Source organism: Hypomesus nipponensis, chromosome 17 (assembly GCF_054491055.1).
Source record: "Hypomesus nipponensis isolate SF chromosome 17, ASM5449105v1, whole genome shotgun sequence".
NCBI lineage: Eukaryota > Metazoa > Chordata > Actinopteri > Osmeriformes > Osmeridae > Hypomesus > Hypomesus nipponensis.
In genome coordinates this window covers 2819041-2843363 of record NC_140377.1, presented here as the reverse complement: position 1 = coordinate 2843363, position 24323 = coordinate 2819041, and the positions used below count along the sequence as shown (strand labels likewise).

At 47.8% G+C, this 24323-nt stretch overlaps 1 protein-coding gene across 5 annotated transcripts; it reads left to right on the top strand.

Annotated features, from left to right (window-relative positions):
• The first annotated feature begins 3669 nt into the window (after window positions 1-3669).
• Window positions 3670-24323, top strand: gas7a (growth arrest-specific 7a). Of its 5 annotated transcripts, none has more exons than XM_084678781.1 (14): window positions 3670-3757; window positions 6033-6148; window positions 6493-6569; window positions 9710-9772; window positions 16502-16594; window positions 17411-17526; window positions 17896-18018; window positions 18253-18327; window positions 18533-18611; window positions 19409-19540; window positions 20003-20126; window positions 20957-21036; window positions 21145-21243; window positions 21714-24323. In XM_084678781.1, the coding sequence occupies exons 3-14, from the start codon at window positions 6558-6560 to the stop codon at window positions 21825-21827; spliced, it is 1110 nt and encodes a 369-aa protein (XP_084534907.1). In that variant the 5' UTR covers window positions 3670-3757; window positions 6033-6148; window positions 6493-6557; the 3' UTR covers window positions 21828-24323. The 5 variants fall into 5 exon arrangements, 4 of the variants coding, with proteins under 4 accessions (XP_084534907.1, XP_084534909.1, XP_084534906.1 ...); XM_084678783.1 differs by lacking the exon at window positions 3670-3757 and adding an exon at window positions 4016-4132; XM_084678780.1 differs by lacking the exons at window positions 3670-3757; window positions 6033-6148; window positions 6493-6569 and adding an exon at window positions 6602-7765.

Below are 24323 nucleotides of genomic sequence, written 5' to 3'. Positions count from 1 at the left end.
TGAAAATAACCATGAATTCAGCTGAAAAGCATGGTAGGACATTAGGAGGTCGTTTGTTGGCATGGTTGAATAGAGTCTTTGATCAACTAAATCTCTTGAAATGACTCACCTATAACACAGTGCAGCTATCTGTATTATTTCCATTGTCAGTTCATTCGAAAAGGAGGTAATTCTCTCATCCCCAACAGCTAGGAGCTAGACACCCCCATCTGTGAGAATATATCAGTGCTGTCCAGTCATCTTTTGGGGGAATTATGAGTCTGTGTTTTGAAAACCAATTCCCGTCTCAAACCGTACCGCCTTCCCTTCAGAGACACTAGGCCTTTGAGACATTCCTGGATCGAATCCCTGCCGGGTTGAGAACTAAGCCCTGTCGTTAATGTGGAGAGGAACCAGTGCTGGTGCATTGTGGGTCTTCACAGGAGGGTGAGGTGGAGGGTCCTGTTATCCTGGGGCCTGCAGTGGAGGATTGTGGGAGTTTGGCAGAGAAACCAGCAGGATATGAGGGTTCTCAGGATTCCGTGAAGGCTTGGACGCCGTCATGCTTTTCCTACCCCGCTGCTGGTTGTCACGGGGATCTGTGAAAGGGTTCGGCTTGGAGGGGAGGGAGGAAGATAGGATGATATGGATCCCCTGATAAGGATCTTTAATTTACATTTCCCTGGGCGGAAAAATTAGCTAACGAATCATGTTGCAGGTAACAGGCAAAACAGTTCATTTATGTGCCATGGTTCAATCAGTGTGCGTGTCCTCACATTCTTTATTCATAATTATTTTTCGTGTGAACACGGATTATTGAGGTTCACCCTGTGTGAAAAGGCAGCTATAAACTGTGGCGTTGTCATAGTGTGTGTGTTATCTAGAGTTAATGGCCTGTCTGAGTGTAGTCAAAGAGCTGATCTATTGCAGCTTAAGATGGCCAAGGCTGAGCCTCTGTCTATAGTAGTCACTGTGAAATCTCAGGCCGGAGCTTCAAATCAGTGTGTATGTGTGAACCAGTTACTCAAAACAAGGAAGAGAAGGGAAAACAGAGTGAGGGGGAGAGGAAGAGAAAAATGAGAAAGAAAGAGAGAACAGGGGTCGAGCAACGGGGAGAGTGAAGTACAGAGACGGAGAGTGAAGTAGAGAGACAGGGAGAGGGAGAAAAAGATATGGAGAAGGATAGATAGAGGAATCCCTTTTATGTTACACTTCAAAGGAGTGAATCCTCCTACGCTTGCATGACACTCTGGCTTCACTGTAGAACACAGGATCCCTCTGCTTTATCATTCCACCAGCATCCTCATGCTCTCCTCCTCTCCTCCCTTCTCTCCTCCCTCCCTCCTCTTTCCGTCCCCTCCTCTTCCCTCCATAATTTGTCCCCTATCTTCCCTCCCTCCATCCCTTCTCCCTATCCTCCCTTTTCCCTCCCTCCATCCCCTCTCCCCTAGCCTCCCGTCTCCCTCCCTTTATCCTCTCACCCCTGATTCCCTCTTCCTGCCTCCATACTCTCCTTCCATCCTCACTCCTCCTCTCTCCCTGCAACTACTCCCTCCTTTCTTGTCCCCTATTACTTTCTCTCCCTTTATTGAGCTTGACTAGTGCTATAGAATGCATGTTCTTCTCTATTTTTCATTCCAACCCTCCCTATTTTTTCACTCTCTTTTCACTTCCCCTCATCCCTTCCCTCCCTCCCTCAAACCCCCTTCTCTTCCCCCCTGAATGGAGTACAGAGAGGTCCTGGTAAGATGTGCAGCACCCTGCTGAGTTAGAAAAGTTCAGCAGTGCCTCTCTTTCACTCTCTCTCCTCCTCCCTCCTGCTTTTCTCCTCTCCCATCTCCAGCTCACCACTCGCTCTGTTCACCTGTCTCCTCCTCCCTCTGTGTCACTTCAGCAGTTTTTCTTCTCTCCTTCCATCTCTCTATCCTCCATCCTCTTCCCTCTCTCATCCTCCTCTGTTCCCTCCCCAGCAGGACATTTCTGTCAGGATCAGAAGCCCTTGAAGACAGACTCCAGGTTTTGATGGGTCCATATAGACACCTCTGCTTCCTCTAATGTTGAACACCTCTGCTGCCTCTAATACTGATCACTCTGCTGCCTCTAATGTTGAACACCTCTGCTGCCTCTAATACTGAACACCTCTGCTTCCTCTAATACTGAACACCTCTGCTTCCTCTAATGTTGAACACCTCTGCTGCCTCTAATGTTGAACACCTCTGCTGCCTCTAATGTTGAACACCTCTGCTGCCTCTAATACTGAACACCTCTGCTTCCTCTAATACTGAACACCTCTGCTTCCTCTAATGTTGAACACCTCTGCTGCCTCTAATGTTGAACACCTCTGCTGCCTCTAATGTTGAACACCTCTGCTGCCTCTAATGTTGAACACCTCTGCTTCCTCTAATACTGAACACCTCTGCTTCCTCTAATACTGAACACCTCTGCTTCCTCTAATACTGAACACCTCTGCTGCCTCTTATGTTGAACACCTCTGCTTCCTCTAATACTGAACACCTCTGCTTCCTCTAATACTGAACACCTCTGCTTCCTCTAATACTGAACCACACCCCAGTCTCACCTTGCGCATTGGAGATGTTGTTAAACAACCCACAGAAAAGGATGCCCATGAAGTCTGCAGTGGTTCTGTGTGTGTGTGTGTGTGAGCTAGTTTGTGTCTGATTCTGTGTGTGTGTGTGTGCATGTGAATATTGGTGTGTGTGTGTGTGTGTGTGTTTAGAGACTCCTGCGTGCGGCTGATAAGGTTTGAGGGACAGTTTATTTACCCAGGTGAATGATGGATCATCTCCCTGAATGGAGCCCCACCATGAAGCCGTACTCGAATGAGGAAATGCTTTGTCAGCTGGGAAAGCAGCCGCATTGTTAAAGCACCACAGTCAGAAGGGCAACGGTTACATTTGTTGGTAAACATCTGCTTACTATTATATGGTGTAAAATGGTTGTTACAGCTTTATACTGAGTGGGACATCCCTTAAGGATGCCTCTGAAGTGGAATATTTCTGAATCAACTTAACGAACTTGTACCTAATTAGAACAGATTCTTCTTACACAACTAAATTGTGTGTGTGTGTGATTGTGGCTGAAGGTGAGTGTGTATGTTTACACTGTGTGTGTGCGTGTGTATGCATGCGTGTTTGCAGGACAAACTGTAATCATGGAGAGAAAATCACTCACAAGAAGCACCAATTGGCAACATTAGAGTAAATCTCCTCTCCACCCTCATGTGGAGATCCAGTTAAATGTGTTTCAGATGTGTTGCAGAGAGCTCAGGCAAACAGTGACACTGCAGGCTGACTGGATCCAATCTGTATTCTCAGTGAACGGTCACATGTCGTGCAGCATCCATCATGAGATGGCATGAGCTCGACTCAAACTGACTGGGCTCCTTTAGTCTCTATCAGTGTGTCTGGTGTGTCTGTGTGTTGAAGACCGAGGTGTGTTCTGACATGAAATTTGTAGTGACATGAGAGGTGTCTTTGTGTGTGTGTGTGCTTTGACATTTGTGGTGACTTGTGAGGTGTGTGTTTGTGACAGAAGCCTGTGGCTTGCAGCCCGTCCCCAGGAGCATCAGCAGAGCCTGACACTGGCCCCCTGCCCTCCCTGCCCCCCACAGCCCCCCAGCCCCCCATAGCCCCCCTGCCCCCCACAGCTCCCCTGCCCCCCACAGCCCCCCTGCCCCCCACAGGCCCCCTGCCCCCAGGAGGGAGAAGCTACACCTCCTTTGAAGGTCGCTGTTACTCCGTCCACAGCTCCAGCAAAGGTAAGACAGACCTGCGGCTCCAACGCTTTCATGCAAACGCTCCATAACTTGTTCCCTTGCACACTCAATGTTTACCAAGGCACTACAGATTCAAGTCAAAGCATATGATTTAGAATTACCCCCCCCCCCTCCACATTCACATATGTGCACCCACATACACATATACACGTCAACCTTTAAAAACCTTTTTTTTAACTTATTTTCCACACGAGACACAAAAACGGTATTTGTGAAACTTTTTTTAGATTTTTTTCTTCAAGCTTTTGAAACCCGCTGGTTCAGAACCATGATGACGGGATGTGCATCCCATTGTGACATCACTGCCAGCGGCACCAGAGAAAAGACAAACAGGGAGACCAAGCTGTGTTGATGAAGGTTAATGGATAATAATAATCATCATAAGAAGGCCTAGTTACTATGTCGAATATGCAGAGACAGTCTAGTGTAATGTTTTTTGGACACTTTTTGTTGGAAAATATTTGTTCAATCTTTCAAAAATATCCAAATGTTCAACCTTTCGAAACACACAACACAACTTCCAAATTATTTTCTTTGGTGATAATATTTGTTCAACCTAAATCCCACTCTAGAGTTCTTAACTGTTGCTCAAACACTTTCACAATATCTCCTTCACTCCAACCAAATATACCGTACCAGTTATCCCACCCCCCAGTAAATATATCCCTTCATATTTCCAAATACTTGAAAATATGAATAGTCAACAGGTTCATTCTCCAGGTGACAGCCAGAGCCCATCTCAGTGCTGTGTGGTCTGTGATGAGAGGGGAGTGAAAGGGACGCAGCATCACCAACTCTCTCTGTGCTCCGTTTGGAGACCATAGTATCCACATCTGCCTCCAGACGGACTCAGAGGAGTCATTACTATCACAAGTCAGACAAACACACAGATTCAGAGTCATTTACTCTCTCTCTTTCTCTTTCTCTCTCTCTCTCTCTCTCTCTCTCTCTCTCTCTCTCTCTCTCTCTCTCTCTCTCTCTCTCTCTTTCTCTCTCTCTCTCTCTCTCTCTCTCTCTCTCTCTCTCTTTCTCTCTCTCTTTCTCTCTCTCTCTCTCTCTCTCTCTCTCTCTCTCTCTCTCTCTCTCTCTCTCTCTCTCTTTCTCTCTCTCTCACACACACACACACACACACACACAACTGCACGCTTCATATGGGGTGGGTGGCATTGGGGATGGATTGCAGTTTCTAGTATTTTTCCATGATAATCTAACTATCCCCAACGTGAGGCATTTCTGGGGCTCTCTTGGTCGGCGTTGCCAGGTCTTCAACCCCCCAACCCCCTCTCTGTGCTAACATGGGAATAACCCTGTTTACCACCCTGGAGACTGGGGACTGTGTGAAGAAGCAGGACAAATAAGCAGAAAACATTTGATACTGATTCTTATCAGCTGTGTGTGTGTCTGTGGTTTGTCTGGTGTGAGGGCATGTGTGTGTGTGTGTGTAAGCACGGTGTCTGTCTGTGTATGTGATGTGAGTATGTGTGTGTAGAGGGTGTACTGGTGTGTGTATGTGTGTGTAGAGGGTGTACTGGTGTGTGTGTGTGTGTGTTTACTGTTGGAAGGTTCCAGAAGGAGCACCTAGTTTCCAGAGGACTGGGCTCCCAACACACACCAGCACAGCTCTCTGGCAAAGGCCTGCACCTTGGCACACACACACACACACACACACACACAGTCTCACACAAACACATGTATACTCACACATTCACACACCCACCCACACACAGTAGTGAGCACATGAAACACCCAGGGCTATTTCTACATGCTGCATGGCCATATGCTACAGTGCTCTGTATTATTCTGCAGTCTGGGCCTGGATTTATGACTGTAATCATTATCCCGCTACTGTAATCAGTGATGCTGTTATTCATGTTGGCCACTCAATCATTATAGCCTTGCAATCTTCGTGGTACTCCATTACTGGGTGCTACGCTAGCTGTATGCACTGTGAATTCAGACTATGTTCAGACCCCTTCACTTTCTACACATTTCACACATCACAGCTTTACTCTGAAAGAGATCGTATCCATTGTATTTTTTCTCCTCTATCGACCCAAAATTCCCCACAATGACAAAGCATTTGGAATCAATTTCAATAACTGAAATACCACATTTAGTGTTTGTCACTAAGGCCTTCGTACCTTATTGATGGGACCTTATCAGTCCTTCAGGGACATTTATCACAAGACTTGGGTTCCAAACCACCGTCAGACCAAGCCTAGCTTGTCCTCCAGATGAATATGCTGTGTGATTACAGAGACAACCTGGGTTCGACCCTCCAACCCTCCTACCCCCACCAGAAGCCCCTCAACCCTCTCTGGAGCCCCCACAAGCATCCCACCACCAGGACACGGGACCTTCACAGATATTCAGGTGCTCTGCTTGTACCCAACACCAGATAGGCATTAATGTATTCATTTAGCAGACACTTCTCTGTCTGTCTATCTCTGTCAACCTTTCTGTCTGTCTGTCTGTATGTATGTATGTACGTGTGTGTGTGTGTGTGTGTGTGTGTGTGTATGTATGTGTATGTATGTATGTGTGTGTGTGTGTGTGTCTGTCTGTTTCTCATGCCCGATAATTCTGTCTCCCCGCCTGCACACCTTCAGACTAAGAGGGGTATGGTCGGAAGCATGACAATTTTACCCTAACGTCTCACACACAAGGGTGGATCAAGACCCAACCCCCTGTCAATCATCCGCTCTGTGTCTCTGTAGAGAGTGGTTGCCAAGGCAGCAGAGGCCCGGCTCCCGCTCCTGACGTGGGCCTACGGAGGCCCATCATGGACAAACAGGTAGTTCACACACAAACAGATCTGGGTGGTAAACAAAGGGTGTGCTTGATTTTTCTCTCTCTTTACTGCCTCATGTCTTCTACCTCTGCTGCCTTTACTGCCTCGTCTTTGCTCTCTCCTGAGGGTAAGTGGGTGGACGTACAAACCTAGGTACAGCAGCTGTTGGTTAATAACAATGTCTACTTTTACTCCCTCTACTGCCACTTCTCTACTGACTCTAATTCCTTCCCTCTACTGCCTCTAATGCCTCTCCTTCTGTCTCTCCACTACCTTTCATCCACTGCCACTGCCTCTACTGCCTCTATTGACTCCCTTCGACTGCCTCTATTGCCCCCATCTCTACAGCCTTGTGTCTGCGTCCTCTCTACTGCCTCAGTAGTTCTAGATTAGGCCTGGTTCTAGATTAGGCCTGGTTCTAGATTAAACCTGGATCTAGATTAGGCCTGGTTCTAGATTAGGCCTGGTTCTAGATTAAACCTGGTTCTAGATTGGGCCTGGTTCTAGATTAGGCCTGGTTCTAGATTAAACCTGGTTCTAGATTAAACCTGGTTCTAGATTAGGCCTGGTTCTAGATTAGGCCTGGTTCTAGATCACACGTTTTCCCAGACACCGATTACAACCTTTTTCTTGGACATGGTACAGGTTGATATTCTTAGCCATAATCCAGTCCAGTCCAGCATAAGCCAGTCCAGTCTGGTCCAGTATAACCCGGTCCAGTCCAGTCCAAGCCAATCCAGTCTGGTTCAGTCAGGTCCCATCCAGCCCACATGACCATGCACCAGTCATATGGGGACAGATCCAATCGCTAGCACATACAACACAGGAGAACAGAGTAGCTGAACAGGCAGACAGACCTGGGCCATATAGGAAGATATCTAGAGCAGAAACACACACAGACATTCACACACACACACACACACACACAGGCATATATGCATATACACACATACACCAGGTCTCGTCAGTTGCTGAGAGAAAGCCAGCCAGAGAGTCATCTCATATTGGGAGCTCTGGGAGGTCTGGGTCTGGGCCAAGAGGCTGGCCAGATCGGATCACCATAGCCCAAACTAGAGCCTGGATCTGGGCTTGATCAGAGCGACAGGACTGGGTGGAATTGTGAAGGCTGGAGCATCCTTGAAGGGCTGAGCTGGTCGGGAAGGCTGGAGACATCTTTAGGGATGTTCTGCGCAACCAAGGTGAGAGATAAGCTTGAAGATGTTTTTCAGTTATTGTTTTTAGGGCTTGCTTTGTGTGAGAAAACTGGGAGAAACAGGGGGAGACAGAGAAAATCGGAGAGCGAGAAAGAGAGAGAGATGGAGAGACATAGAGAGAGAGGGTGAGAGATGGACACAGAAAACGAGACATTGAGGGAGGGATCGTATGAGAGGAGAAGGCTGAGAGAGAGAGAGAGATGGAGACTGTGTTGTTGTCTCAGTTTGTGCTGGTCTACGCAGGTAGAGGTGGAGCAGGGCTGTGCTCCCTGGAGCGTTTGTGCTTGTGCTAGATAGCTACTCGGCTCCGGACTGCGTGTGTGTGTGTGTGTGTTTACTGTGTGAGCGTGTGTGCCTGATGCCTCTGGTGGAAATGAAAATAAAAAAAAATCATTATCGAGAAACGAAAACTGTGGGGCTGGAGCAATGCGCATGGCAAACACTGCACACATCCACACACACAATTTCTGGTGCCCTTTCGCTGACATACAGTACCTAAACAAATGTTTTAGATGCACCCACACACTTTTACAGATATGTACTATACACAATCTGTACATTTTAGAGTTTTAAAAACACACACACACACACACATTTCTTAAGAGCTAACCTTTTTACTGCTCACAAACACACACACACACACACAGCGTCATCCCACAGTCTGCTCGTTGGCAGGGAGGGTGTGTTTTCCTCCGCCTCTCCTCCTCTCCTGCCTCCCCCTCTTTTTCTCACTCTCCTCTCTTCCAGCCTCCAGTTTTGTAATTAGTCTTTGAGTGTTCATCATTCAGCCATTTCTCACAACACCGCCTCCGCCCCACATCCTGTCTCTCCCACTCTCCACCTCTCTTACCACCCTCCTCTCCGCCCTTATTCACGTTTCGTACCTTCTCTCTAGAGAAAGGGAGGAGGGTGTGTGTGTGTGTGGCACAAAATAACCTCCCGCCTCACTGTTTCTCTCTCTTTCTCGCTCACTTTCTTTTTCACTTTCCCTTCTTCTCTCACACTCTTTCCAAGACGCGCGTGTCTCTATCTTTGTGTTGCTTCAGTAGTCGGTGTGTGAGGAAAGTAGTGAGGCAGCACTACATCTTTCTCTCATCCCTCCATCCATCTCTCCTCTCTCCACCTTCCCTCCCTCCACCTCCATCCTCATCCCTCCATCTCTCTCCTTTCTCCTTCTTTCTCTCCTCTCCCCTGTCCTCACCCACCTCTCCTCTCTCCATCCCTGTCTTCCTCATCGCTCTTCTTTTCTCTCATCCATCCCTTCATCTTTCTCTTCTTCATCTCTCCATCCTCCTCACCCCCTCTGACAGCAGCTGAACTGCAGGCTCGCCTCGTCACGTTTTCTGGACCTCTCCTCCTCCCTCCTCACCTCCCCCTCTCCTCCCTCCCTCCCTCCCTCCCTCCCTCCCTCCCTCCCTCCCTCCCTCCCTCCCTCCCTCCCTCCCTCCCTCCCTCCCTCCCTCCCTCCCTCCCTCCCTCCCTCCCTCCCTCCCTCCCTCCCTCCCTCCTCTCCCCTCCCCCCAACCCCCCACGACGCCCCTCCCCTCCCCCGACGGTAGCCAGTCAGAGCAGGCTGGAAGGGGGGGGGGAGTGGTGGAGGCAGACTCTGTCAGCAGCAAAGGGCTTTCCCCAGCTCAGACAGAGCAGCAGAGCCAAGTGAGGTAGAGACAGAGACAGGAGTAAGGAGAGACAGACAGGCAGAGAAACAGAGAGAGACAGGCAGACAGACAGACAGACAAACAAAGAAAGAGAGAGAGAGAGAGAGAGAGAGAGAGAGAGAGAGAGAGACAGACATACAGTGAGAACGAGAGAGGCAAACAGACAGATAGAAAAGACCAGCAGAGAGTGTGTTGACGGTGGATGACAATGATGGAGGCTAGTTTTGACACCGAGGAGAGCTTTGACGACACGTCTTGTTTGACCCCCCAGCCCCCTGGAGCTGCATCACCAGCCAGGAAGCCCCCCAAGGAGATGAAGGAGACCAAGATCACGGTGAGTACCCTCCACCCTCCAGCCTCCACCCTCCAGCCTCCATCCTCCTCTCTCTGGTCTTTTCATCTCTCTCTCTCTCTCTCTCTCTCTCTCTCTCTCTCTTTCTCTCTCTCTCTCTCTCTCTCTCTCTCTCTCTCTCTCTCTCTCTTTCTCTCGTCTGTCTCTTTCTCAGTCCCTCTGTCTCTTGGTCTTTCTGTCTCTGCCTGCCTGCCTCTCTATCTCTCTCTCTCACACTCTATATCTGTCCATCCTCCATTTGTGTATCTTTGTTTTGTCGTCTTTTATTCTCTCTTTCCTTTCTCCTTTGTTCTGCCTCTCTTTTTTCCCCACTTGTTCTTTTCATCTCTGTCAACATCTATTTCTTCTTTCCCTCTTTCTCGCTTGCTCTGTCTCTCTCTCTCTCTCTCTCTCTCTCTCTCTCTCTCTCTCTCTCTCTCTCACTCTCTCTCTCTCTGTCTATCTCTCTCTCCCTCTCTCTCCCTCCCTCTCTCTCTCTCTCTGTCTCTCTCTCTCTTTCTCTCTCGCTCACTCAGTTGTGTGTGTAAGTGGTGAATACAGAATCTCTTCTCCTGTAACCATCTGTCATCACACCAGGGACAAGAATCAGATTTGCCAGCTGTTTTTCACCACAATGCTTCTGTGTCTCCTCTTCTGTCTCTCTCCATCCCTCTCTCCATCCCTCTCTCCATATATATGACAATAGGTATTCTAGGATGAAGATAGTCCCTCTGTGTATTTGAACAGATGTTCAGATTAAAACGTTTTGTTTCATCTCACCCCTCTCCACTGTGTGTGCGTGCGCGCGTGTGCGCATGCGTCTACGTGCAAATATTTGTTGTGTGCGTGTCTGTGGGAATGTGTGCGTCCCTGCACGCGCGTGTGTTTGGCTGAGAACGTGCGGTGCGTAGTGTGCTGTAGACTGCAGCCCAGAGAACATCTCAGACTGTCCAGTCCAGCATCACTCTTCATCAGGGTGGCCCCCATCAGGATGGCAGCTAATCCGTTTCTCCCAAGCTTCCTCCTTCAGCCGCACCAGCACAAATACAGCTGGCTGACGAGCTGGTTGGTCGAAACTGCATCCTCTCACGCTAACGGGACCCATCCCAGAGTGATCAAGGTGTTTCATTTCTCCTCTGGCAGGCCAATGTGGGTACTATAAATAACTTGTTAGAAAACCGTGAAAAGGTTCTGAGATCGCTGGAAATGATCACACATGCGTGGTCTTGTCGACAGCTGTGGGTAATTTTAGAATTGGTTCTAGCTCTCTTCCGAGTAGGCTGAGGGTGTGTGTGTGTGCGTGTGTACTGACTGTGTGTGTGTGTGTACTGAAAATGTGTGTGTGTGTGTGTGTACTGAAAACAAGTCTACCTGAGAGCCAAGGCAGGTCACACACTACTGCAGTCAGCCCACTTACACACACATATACACACACACATATACACACACACATATACACACACATAAATATACACACATCCACACACATGCATATATGCACACACACACTAAGGCGCATATATGCATACAAAACCACTCTCACACACACACACACACATTATTGGGCACATGCCCACACACATTACAAAACATGCACACACACAAATACAGACACATTGTACAATATCACCCAAATCATTCATCATCAAAAGCCGTAGCAAATGTTACCCAACATTATTTCATGCTGACACATTCCTACCAAGTGATCAGAATACCCTGTTAGTCATTAGAGTTGTAGAATAATGTGAAGAAACAGCATTGATTTGTGTGGACAGGATTCTGGAACCAGATTAGTGTGGAGTTAGGCTGGGAGACAATGACAGCCTGATTATGTAACCCTGTTGGCTAATTATGATTAATACTGGGGAGGAGAGGATAGTGATGGGTATAGAAGTGGTTATATCCTGGACCTGGGGACAGGCAGAGAGGCAGGAAGACAGAGAGGCAGGATGGCAGAGAGGCAGAGAGGCAGAGGGGCAGGAAGGCAGAGAGGCAGAGAGGCAGGAAGGCAGAGAGACAGACAGAGACAGGCAGGGAGAGAGACAGTAAACTGCTGATAAAGGTTCAAACTGGGTTTGAGAGCTAAGGCTATTAGAGGCTGAGACTGTTGAAGGCTCGGTCTGTTGGAGAGGCTGTTAAGAGGCCGGGGCCGAGGCTGGTCTGGCTGACCTGCTGAAGCCGCAGGGGCCGTCAGACTGGCTATTGTTGAAACCCACAGACCTGCCGACAGCCTAGGGATGCTGCTAGCCCTGTTTCCATGGTGACAAAAGCTATAGCACTGATTAATGGGTGTTGGGATGGAAACACCGAGTGAGGGAGAGAGAGAAAGAGATGGGGAGAGACACAGAGAGAGAGAGAGACCATTCAGACATCAGCTGAATAGATGTGTGAGAAAAACAGGAAGAGAATTCAGTTCCCCACGTTGGTTTTATTTTGATTGAATCCATTGTGAAACAAGAATTGGTGATATCCCTGCATAAAATCCTACAAAAATCTCAATCTGCTTCGAGTTGTAATGATTAGGGTACTGATGTGTGTGTGTGTATGAGCAAACGTGCCTGCTTGCATGAGTGAATAAGAGAGAGAGAGAAAGAGAAACAATGAGAGAGAGACAGTACATTACATGCCATGATGTCATCGTATCTCTGGGCTGGTTGCCGTGGTAGTGTGCACGTTGGCAGATCTGTGTGTGTGTGTCTGAGAATGTGTGTTACTTCTGTGTGTGGCTTGAATGTATGTGTTTGTGTTTGTGAAGCTTGCTTCCTGAGGAGAGGGTGCTGCATGTGGACTACCTGCATGTTAACATCCTGCCTGACATGAGGAGGAGAGCAGAGGGAGGGAACCACATGGAGGGTTGAGTGGAGTGGTGAGGCGGAGGGAGAAGATGTGAGGGGGTGAGGAGGTGAGGGGGAGGGAGAGGATGTGAGGGGGTGAGGGAGAGGAGGTGAGGAGGGGAGAGGTGAGATAGATTATGTGGAGGAGAGAGAGAGAAGATAGGAGGGGAGAGAAGAGAGGGTGTGTGTGAGAGAGAGAATGGGAGAAGGGGGAGAGGCGTGTGTGTGTGTGAGAGAGAGAGTACATGTAGAGGATAACATTTTGAGAAAAGGAGAGTGGTTGTGGAGGGGGGAGAGAAGGGTGAACGAGAGAGAGGGAGGGAGAGAAGAGATGAGGAGAAGAGAGGTTGATTAGCAGATGTGATTAGACAGGCGTTCTCGAGCAGAGTATTCATCAGTGTCAGTCACTGAGAAATCTCCCTGTTTCCCTCCTGTCACCCACTCAGACCTCCTTTATGCACCTTTACTACCAGGATTCTAGCAAAAAAAATGAATCGATTCACCAACGGAATCAGTCTACAAGACGAAGCGATTCACAAAAAACGACCAACCTCCACAGTTTATCTCTGTCTCTCACCCTCCGGCCAGCTTCCCCTTCAATATGACCTTGCTCTCTCGTCACTTGTCACCTTACAGGCCACTTGATTTGCATTTTACCTAGTAGGACAAAACAAACGGAGCAGGCCTTTCAAATCCTGGAATCTAATGCACCCCAGTGGTTCTTTGGGGGGGATGGAATTGACCCAGGGCTGGACACACCTTGCTCTGCTTCAGCCCTGTGATGACTGACTTGTTGCCATGCTCCTCCGAGGGGTGAGGGAGAGGGAGAGGAAAAGGGAGAGGGAGATGGGTGGTAACTGGAAACAGGTCGGGGGAGGGGAAGGGCAGCTTCTGGTGAGACTGACTGGACTAGAGCATAGTGTGTTGTGATTGGTCTTTTCCACCACAGTTGTTTTGTCTGACACACCCCTTTGTGAGATGAGCGGGCGCGGGGAGGCGGAGGCGGAGAGAGCTTGCAGAGAACGTGGTGGAAACCTCTGTGGTTTGTTATGATGGTCGTGGTGTTGAGGCGGTGGGGGGTGGGGGGGTGGGGGGTCTTTTACAGCAGAGGTAATTTGTCGCTTAGCAACAGTGGCTGCCTGAGCATCACCACCTCGGCGTGAGCTGCCGTCGAGATGTTCAGCGCTCCATGACGCGCACGTGTGTGTGTGCACGTGTGTGTGTGTGCACGTGAGTGTGTGTGCACGTGTGTGTGTGTGCATGTGTGTGTGTGCACGTGAGTGTGTGCACGTGTGCATGTGTGCACGTGTGTGTGTGCATGTGCATGTGCTTGTAAGTGATTGAGGGCTTGCATACGTGTTCAGGGGTGTGTGTGCGTACCGTGCGTGTGCGCGTGCGCGTGCTTGCATGTGTGTGTGTGTGTGTGTGTGTGTGTGCACGCCAGAGAGCTGGCTCTGTTTCAGCTCCTGTCAGAGAAATTCATGTTTGTTCAGCAGGACAAGCTCCTTCTGGACTGTCTGTGTGCCTGTTTAACCCCCTCCTCCTCCCCAGTCCCCAGTGGTGGTCAGACTGGGCTGGACTGTGTGCCTGTTTAACCCTCTCCTCCTCCCCAGTCCCCAGTGGTGGTCAGACTGGGCTGGACTGTGTGCCTGTTTAACCCCCTCCTCCTCCCCAGTCCCACAGTGGTGGTCAGACTGGGCTGGACTGTGTGCCTGTTTAACCCCCTCCTCCTCCCCAGTCCCCAGTGGTGGTCAGACTGGGCTGGACTGTGTGCCTGTTTAACCCTCTCCTCCTCCCCAGTCCCCAGTGGTGGTCAGACTGGGCTGGACTGTGTGCCTGTTTAACCCTCTCCTCCTCCCCAGTCCCACAGTGGTGGTCCGACTGGGCAAAGACACAGGCAGGAAGCGCAGTTACAACCACAATCAGTGCGTTTCCTCTACAATGCAGTTGTTTTCATCCGACCCTAAACCTTACACTAATCCCAACCCTTAGGCCTAGGGAAAATCATTTCAACATGTACATGAATTATTGTTCTGTCAAGACAGAAACAGATAATTGAAAAAACATTGATTAAAAACATATCCTTTCATTTCACATCCCCTCAGTGTGAGCGTCCTGGACTGCCTCTCTCCAGCTCAGTCATACATCACAACACTTTATTACTCCTGGACTGACTCCCCCCCCCCACTGCCCTCAAGGTAATCCATATAAATAAACGAGGACAGACTGCCACTAAGCACCCATGAAGGAGTGTGAGAGGGAGGGAGGGAGGGAGCAATATATATGGTCCTATTATCCAGGGGGAGAGAGGGATGAGAAGAAATGGGCGATGGAGGACAGATAAACAACAATTGGATGCAGATGCGTCGGAGTGTGAAATCTGGTCGCCATGACAATCCGAAGATTCTCCGAGGCGAGAAATTAAGAAAGCGACTGCAGCTCCGCACGAATTGAATCAGTTCGCAAACGGATTGATTTCAGAAAATGAATCGATTCACCAAACGGATCCATCTGCAAGCTGAATTGTGTCACAAGACAAAGCAATTCACGAAATGAATCAATTCACTAACAGAATCACTTCACAATTGTTCTAGATCAGACTACTTAATGATCTCAATTACATGGTCATGTTCCGGATCATTGTTGCCTACGTTCTGCAGTGGAACAATGTTTACGGTTATATTCTTTCAAGGGCAGCATCTCTTCATTAACTAAATATCCCTCCCATTTAAGCAGAGCAAATGCACAATTTGCAGACCATTACTTCACTGTTACTTAACTCTAACTACTCGAAACACTGTTGGAACCACGCAGTTTTGATTGTCTTTCTGAGTGCAAAATGCGTATGTCGCTTTAGATAAAACCGTCTGCTAAATGAACGAATTGTAAATGTATTAAATGCGATCCTTCTGAGGTCTCAGGTGTGTGATAAGCATCTGTGGTTGATAGTGTAGAAGGAAAAGCCCAGGTGTGCGCTGCAGAGTGACGCTCCTCAGGGGGAAGCGCTGCCTGCCTAGTGCATCTGGAGAGGATTCCTGTGGGAGGGGCCCCAGCGGGAGTCGTGTAACAGGCCCTGCTCTTGCGTGTTTTTAGAAAATATACAGAAATATTAAACATTCATATTTTTCAGTGACATTCGGAGGACTTTTTGTTTGTGTTTCGGTCTGCTTGCCTGTCTGTCGGGTTGTTTCACTGCCTGTATGGTTGTCTTCCTGTCTGTTCCTGCCTGTTTGTCCATCTGACCGTATACCCCTCCAGTCTCTAGTATTGTGTGTGTGTGTGTGTGTGTGTGTGTGAGGGGGTTGTTGTTTTGTCAGGGAGGCCTCCTAGAAGCTCATCATTACATAACCACAGCCTTGTAACCCTAATTGAAGAGGCCGCAGACTATTGAGGAAGCCCTCGACTTGTTTGGAGTGTGTTTTGTGCGTGTGTGTGACAGAGATAGAGACAGAGAGTTGTTTTGACCATTATTATTTTCTTGGACTTCATCACATTGTGAAATAGAATATCCTGGAAGTGGCTTGTGAACATGCTGCAGTCAAGTACCTCCTTACACATTAAAGGCTCTCTACTTCACTCTACTTTCTTTCCCCCCCCTCTCTCTCTCTCTCTCTCTCTCTTCTCTCTCTCTCTCTCTCTCTCTCTTACTAAAGGCCGCATGGGTCACCATCTTGGTGATCATCACCCCCCAGGAAACTGTAGTCCTCCTGACCTTTACGACACGTCTCCCACATCCTCTTTCCCTCCCCTGTTAGCATCCTCCCTGCTCCCTATCCTCGCTTCTCTTCTCTTTCATCCCATAGTAGGCAGTCGAGTACCTCTTTCTCTTCATCTCTCCGCCTCTCCATCCCCTCCTCCTCCTCTCCTGATCAATTCTTCGTACCTCCTGTTGTTCCAGATCAACGGCGTGACCTTCCCGCTGCCCGATGATGACAACCCTGAACAGGAGCTACTGAAGCCGAATGATTGGAGCTACTGTGATTACTTTTGGGTAAGACTCTCTGGCGACCACGACACAAAAGCACCCTGCTACGGCGGGGCTAGGAGCTCGAACCCGGGTCACCAACACGAGGCCGGGGTTCTCCAAGGCACGTTATGACTGACGTCAACCAAGTTCAAGTGGGGAAAGCGCGGGTGTTTCTGTCCCCAAACCGCCTCTGCTACCCTCGGCTCTGGGTCTAGGTGGGTGTGTGGCCCAGGGTGTGGTCTGCCTTGTCGTCAGCATCAGCCAGTTGTGTTTCTCTCCTCTGCCGTTCACATCTACAGTGAAGTCAACAAAATGGACACGCACACACATCCTGTCTATAACACACACATACACACACACCTACACACACAATCTCTCTCACTCGCACACGTTCTCTCACACACTGACATGATCTCTCACACGCCACACGCACACACACTAAAGCACAGTGCAGCATACACCCACTCACACAAACACGTTGGCATGCAACCACCTCCTGCATGACGCAAACACTGTGCCTCCGCACGCACATTCTCCTTGATGAGCACCATGGGCTTCACTGTGTCTAATAAACACATTCCCTGACGCACCTACCCACACATACAAACACATTCAAACGTAAACACTATACTGTTATAAAGTTCTCCATTCCATGTGCGTGTCAAGTATGTGTGTACCTGTGTTTATTTGTCCTTTCATTGTTGGAGTGGAAGGGATGTCAGTTTTGAGGTACTTCGGTAAAAGATAATTTCACCAACGGTAAATAGCCTTTCGCATCAAACCACAACAAAAACGACAGCAGTATTGGATGTTTGAAGGATACTGCCGTTGCGTCCTCAGGCTGAAAAGAAGGACCCCCAGGGGGTGACCTGCGTGACGGGCTTCGAGGTTCTGCTCCAGAAGCAGCTGAAGGGGAGACAGATGCAGAAGGAGATGGCCGAGTTCATCCATGAAAGGTGAACTCTCTCTCTTTGTCTTTGTTTCTTTCTTTTTCTCTCTCTCTCTCTCTCTCTCTCTCTCTCTCTCTCTCTCTCTCTCTCTCTCTCTCTCTCTCTTTTTCTCTTTTTCTCTCTCTTTTTCTCTCTCTGTGTGTGTCTCTCTCTCTTTCTCTCTCTCTCGATCCTGGGGAGATGGGGCGAGAGCGATAGAGGCATAGGTAAAGTCAGGAGAGAGAGCAAGATGAAGTAGGAATAGAGAAAGGCATAAATAGAAGCCGAGAGAGAGATGGAGATATATCTATGTCAAGATGTAGGTGCTTGCTGCTGTTTATAAGCTGCTTTCGGTGCTGATGCTATCATTTTTCTGTGTTCATGGTCTTTTATCAGAGTAGAACAGGGAGCTGTCAGGGGTGGATCACTGTGCTCATCATACAGGATCATCATACACTCCGTGTCCTTGAGTTACTCTCATGGACCAGGCCTGCTTCGTCACTCAGTACAACTATTGAGGTTTTTGATATTCTCCTGGGCCATGTCCTAATATTCCATGCGGATCATTGCCACATCTTGATATTCCACATGGAACGTTGGTCAATCATTCTGTTGAAATTCCATCTGGAACATTTCTCTTGTCTGGACATTCCTATGTGGAACATCTCTGTCCTGATATTCCATATGGAATTATATGAAAATTCCATGTGTCAAATATATGTTCTGATTACTGTTTGTGTTATCCTGATCCAGGATCAAGATCGAAGAAGAGTATGCAAAGAACCTCTCCAAGCTGTCCCTGTCGCCCCTGGCTGCACAGGAGGAGGGGTGAGCGACTGAATGGATGGATGATCAGAACTCTCTGGTTGAAAACATTATCTTCCCTAGCCCCTCATCGACCCAACTGTTCCATAACGAGCTATTCGACCCAGCAACCACTGAAAAGAATCCTTGTCCCATGTCACATGGTTGTAGATGACCGGACCCTTTAGAACGTCTCTTTCAATCTTCCAACCTGTTCTGAATGTTCTAGAACGGTGGGGGAGGCCTGGGCCCAGCTGAAGAAGAGTCTGACTGACGAGGCCGACGTTCACCTCAAGTTCTCCAACAAGGTACAGACTGCACCCTGTCTGACACCCTCCAGTACCCAAGCCCGGCCCCCCCAGGCCTGCCTGTTAGCAGCGGAGAGGGGCAACCCTCTTGAATCTGCAGCCCTCTTGGGAGCAGTGAGCCAGGTCTATACTAAGACCACAGGAAGGAACAGAGACAAGACCAGAATACCACAGAGGCCATGTCGCCAGTCTCACACACACACACGCCCTCCTGTCTGACTAATTAGCCCGGGCTTCTGACGAGAGCTGTCCACACACTCACAGACACATATGAACAAACATGCACACACACACACACACACACAAACAACCCCCCCCACACACACATAAACATACACACAGACTCAGGCCTTGGCGCTCTGCTCTGCTCTTTCACTCTACGAGTCTCCTGATAGGCTGGTGTGGTCATGCAGAAGGAGGAGAGGATGAGTCGTCCTCAAAATTGTCTCTGTTTCTCTCCCTTTTTCTTCTTTCTGTCCGTTCCTCTATTTCTCATCTCTCTCTATTTGCTCTCCCTTCTCCTCTCTTTCTGCTCTCTCTTCAGGCTCTCCCTTTGCTGTCTCTTTCTCGCCTCTATCTCTCCACTTCATCTTTCCTCAACGATCTATAGTGCTGTAAAATAAAGGAATAGTGTCTCATCTTCTAACTCAGCCTGCTAGGCTCCACACCCGGGTCCGAGCCGGCAGACAGACACCAAACAGTCAAATAATAAATCGAAAGAAGTTGTCATTCAAACAGTCAGTGTTCTCGAACCACCCCCAGTACACAGTGTGACGCTGGGTCTGTGTGTTGTGCAGCTCCACTCTGAGGTGGAGAAGCCTCTGCTGACCTTCCGAGAGCACAACTTCAAGAAGGACATGAAGAAGTATGACCATCACCTCACTGACCTGCGCAAGCAGCTCCTCAGTCGGTTTGGTGGGGTGGAGAAGGTACGGCACCTGCATTGAACTGTACACATTTCTTACATATTTTGATGTTGTATACAATAAAAAAGGCATCATTTAATACCGGTCAGTGCTAGAGGCTCCTGTACTGTACAGCAGGGATTGTCAAAGGTTTTTCAACATTCCGTAGAAGAGAAACAATGTTGTGGGCTGGGGCTGGAGCTAGGTTGGACTAGGCTGGGCTAGGCTGGACTGGGGCTGGGCTTGATTTGACTAGGCTGTGCTAGGCTGGGCTAGGTTGGACTGGGGCTAGGCTAGGTTGGGCTTTGGAAATAGGTAGCAAACATGACAAATCTGGGGAGGCTTCAGATCAGGCTGAAGAGATGGTCCAGTAGAGCTGGGGATTACTGTCAATGACTCATTCTGTGTGTCATTGTACATGTCTGTGTTTGCACGTGTCTGTGTGTGTCTGTGTGTTTGCGTGCATGTTTCCTGCGTCTGCTTCAGGCTCGTAAAGCCCTGGCAGACAGGCAGAAGGATCTGGACATGAAGACCCAGCAGCTGGAGGTCAAACACATGAACAAGCACGAGGAGGACATCAAGAAGGCCCGCAGAAAATCCACACAAGCAGGTCAGGGGTCACGGAAAGGCTCCGAATCGGAGTCACTCTGTGGGATGCCCGTTCTGCTTCCAGAGAGACGGAAGGGAGGAGGAGGGGGGAAGAGGAGGAGGGTGATGGGATTGAGGACGACACTAAGTAGAAAGGAAGTCTCTTTCTTTCTTTCTTTCTTTCTTTCTTTCTATATCTCTCTTATCTTACTCTTTCTCTGTATCTCCCTCTCTCTTTCTCCAGATTAACACTCTACTCTCAGTTCCAATCAATAGCTCCATTAGACATTGGTTAATGATGACCACTTCTTGACTGAAGACAATGTCATCATGCCTTTCTCTTCATTACCATATAGATGAAGATCTGGGTTGGATAAAGATCTCTCTCTCTCTCACAAACTTTCTCCTGTCTGTATCTTGCCCTCCTCTCTCTCTCTCTCTTTCTCTCTCGCTGTGTATGTTAATCAAAGATGTAAACTAAGCTCTGATAACACAAACTAGAACTATGTGAGGTTTGCGTGCATCCCTGTGACATCACCCATCGTAGCCTGAATCAGGACTTCTGAGACCATCAGCGGCAACTGTATCCATGGAGATGAGATCTCAGACCTGATATGTTTGTCCTGGTCGCCCTCTGCTGGTCATGTCAGGGATTGCATTCCATGGAGTGAGTCTGAGGGGCAATCAGACTAAATCGTAAAAACCATAGTGTGAATTGTCCCGTTTGCCCTGATTCCCAGATCACTGCATTGACAGTAGAATATTGATCCGTAGTTGATGAGGAGGGGTTTTGGCGTGGTAAAGAGCAGGATATGAACTTGTGTCTCTAACCTCCATGCTGTGAGTCCACAGGAGATGACCTGATGCGTCATTTGGATCTCTACAACCAAGCCCAGTGCAAGTGGTTTGAGGAGATGGTCACCAACAGCATGGTACAGCCACTGCTCTGACTGCTTGTTCTGACTGACTGTTCAGTCTCGCTGACTGTTTGGCATAGCTGACAGTTTTGTCTGACAGTCGTGTGCCTGTTGTGTGTTCAGGAGCTGGAGAAGCTGGAGGTGGAGAGGGTGGAGATGATTCAGCAACACCTGCGTCAGTACACCACCCTGCGCCACGAGACCGACATGTTCAACCAAAGCGTGAGTCAAGTTCTCAGCTATGTCATGGTGTGTGTCTTTGTCACATTTACTATATAGACAAGGAATTTGCTTTGGCAGGAAGGTGCATAAAATAAACATATAGGAATCTTAAATTATATATTTAAGATCTATAATATTTGAGGAGTTCATCTCATTGCATTATTGTGTGTGTGTGTGTGTGCCTCTCTTTCTCTGTGTGTGCCTCTCTTTCTCTCGCTCGCTCTCTCTCTCTTTCTCTCTCTCTCTCTCTCTCTCTGTCTCTCTCTGTCTGTCTCTCTCTCTGTCTCTCTCTCTCACTCTCTCTCTCTCTCTCTCTGTCTCTCTCTCTCTCTCTCTCTGTCTCTGTCTCTGTCTCTGTCTCTGTCTCTGTCTCTCTCTCTCTGTCTCTCTCACTCTCTCTCTCTCTCTCTCTCTCTCTCTCTCTCTCTCTCTCTCTCTCTCTCTCTCTCTCTCTCTCTCTGTGTTTCCAGACCCTGGAGCCTGTGGTCCAGCTCCTACAGAGCGTGGACCCAGCCAAAGACAGAGAGCTGTGGGTCAAAGAGCACCAGACTGGGAAGTTACGGCCGGTCAACCTGGACATCTAGATCTGGTCTGGGATCAGTCTCTCTGCATGATCAGAGCTCTACGCCTCCCCACCTCAACCCCTCCAGTAGATCCAGGATCAGATCCATGCATGGCCAGGACAGAACTCAATAACCATCCTCTCTGTGTTACTGCATCATCTCAGCTGGTTCTCCGTCACACCAGGCTCTGCTTCTCAATCCATGTTGGAACAATAGAAACAACTAGCGGTCAGAATACCAGCATGTCATTCATACAGCTTCTGACAGTGTTACTCTGTGTTAAGGACTGCCAGTTAACACGCCTACTGCAAACATTTTACTTTGCTCTTTACCTACATCAGTACATGACGTTAGCAGTACGTGACATTATCAGTACGTGACATTATCAGTACGTGACATTATCATCAGGAATGCTGTTGGATTTTGATGTAGCAATCTGATCAATCACAACCCCTCAAACATGGCTTTTAACAAAGAACTAATGATCAGTTGACTAACGACTAAATTAAATCATTTTTAAGATAGATAATGCAGTATGACACACATGACATGAAACAATATACTAGAATAAATATAATCTATTTTAATATTAATGCTGTCACAGTTATAAATAGAAACTGCATGTTTTTAAATAATATCTTAAAATGTTTATTGTACATTGGGGAGTGTATATTTTGTGGAATATAATGGTTGTGATGGCACAGTTGAGCACGTTATTGGCTTTGTGTTTACGAATGTCTCCTAAAAGTACTCCAGTCAATGACCAAGGAATCCTTTACAACACTGAAACACAACAACAACCTCTCTCTGGGGAAACGGCAAGGCTCCGCCCGTGTGCAGCAGTTCACCTCCTTTTCATCTGAACTGCACTCAATCACTCACCTATGAAAATTCCACTGTAACTACGGTAACACAGTTAATTTCAGTTTCGATTCCTAAGACAGTCTAATTCAGTCTTAAGAAATAGTCAATGTCCTTAGGTGGTGGGGATGTTGTCCGTTCATCACTGTCCCCTTACCTGCAGTACCCTTATCTGAGAATCACTCTTATTTATAGCGGGCAACCAGGAAATCTTGATAGGTGTACAAGGTTTGTCTGCGTATAATCCAGACTACACCACTGTTTAAACTGTACACGGTTCTTAAACAAGTGCACTCTTCGGGTGAAAAGGTGACTGGTCTGGTCACAGGGCATGAATGTGAATTTAGTTAAGGTCAAGGGCAAATGATATGATCGATAGTGATCCATGCTATGAACACCTTTTAGTGCCTAATGGTGATATACCTGGAATGTCCTTGATTCATATTCTATTCTGCATCCATGTACATACGTGTACATATACATCTTAGATGGATTTAGTTGTTTAAATGTGATATAGATGTCTTTTAAAAGGCCTTGCACAGCTGTGCGTGTTTTCATGATGTGCTTTTATTTCAAACAGAGGGCCTCCCTGTTAACATGTGCATGTGTGGTGTCAATCCACTGATAAAAATATTCATTCAAATTTCATACGGAACATTTAAGTTAACGTACAGTTATCATTTCTCACTTGCCTCACGTCCATATCACAGTACAGGTGTGTGACAGGAAAGGTTGTGTCTAGGCCCCCAGCAGATTCACATGGAGGCCTACCTAGAAGGAGGTGACCATAGGGTCTGTGGGCGTCATGTTACTATAGGGGTGTGCGTGCATGTGTGTGTGTGTGTGAATGTTGTGCGTCATTGTGTTATGGGGGCGTTTTGGTTCAACTTATCTCATGTGTTTTTCTGTGCGTGTGTTCATATGTGTTTATGCTCAGTGTGTGTGCGTGTGTGCATATGTGTTTATGCTCAGTGTGTGTGTGTGTGTGCATATGTGTTTATGCTCAGTGTGTGTGTGTGTGCATGTGTGTGTGTGCTGTGTTCTCTGTCAACTGTGGTTCTGTCTGGAGTTTTGTGAGTCTATAAATGTGTATCTGTGGTATGAAATGATACTGGTCCTGGGAACTGTCACAAATTGAATTCAGGGTTTACATCCCAGAGTACAGAGGAAAACACTTAGAACCATAACAGTTACGACAAAACAGATAGTTCTCTTCAGTCTTTACGACACAGGACACACAGTAGCTACTCACTATTTGGAACAAGGCTTATTTTTGTAAGAGAATTCTATTAAATAAATACCCCCCAAATACATCCTTGTGAAAATTAACTGAATATTTAGCATGTTTTTATTTGATTGTATCCTACCTTTTAACTGACACGTAAAACATTGCATTCTTGTCGTAGACGTTTTATTGTGTATGTCGATGTTGTGCAATCTGTAAAAAGTTTTGCCAAAGCTAATTGTATTTTTAAATAACTGATGAAAAATATTGTTTGATTTAACTTCCCTTTTTTCTAGGATTGTTTTAATTTGGGCTGTAACGTAAATCAGCAGTTTCAGACACAACCAATCATGGCGTAGGGTGAATCTTTGTCCAGACGATGTTCTGTAGTATCAAGTGTCCAATTAAATCGCTTTCCTTCAAAACATCAA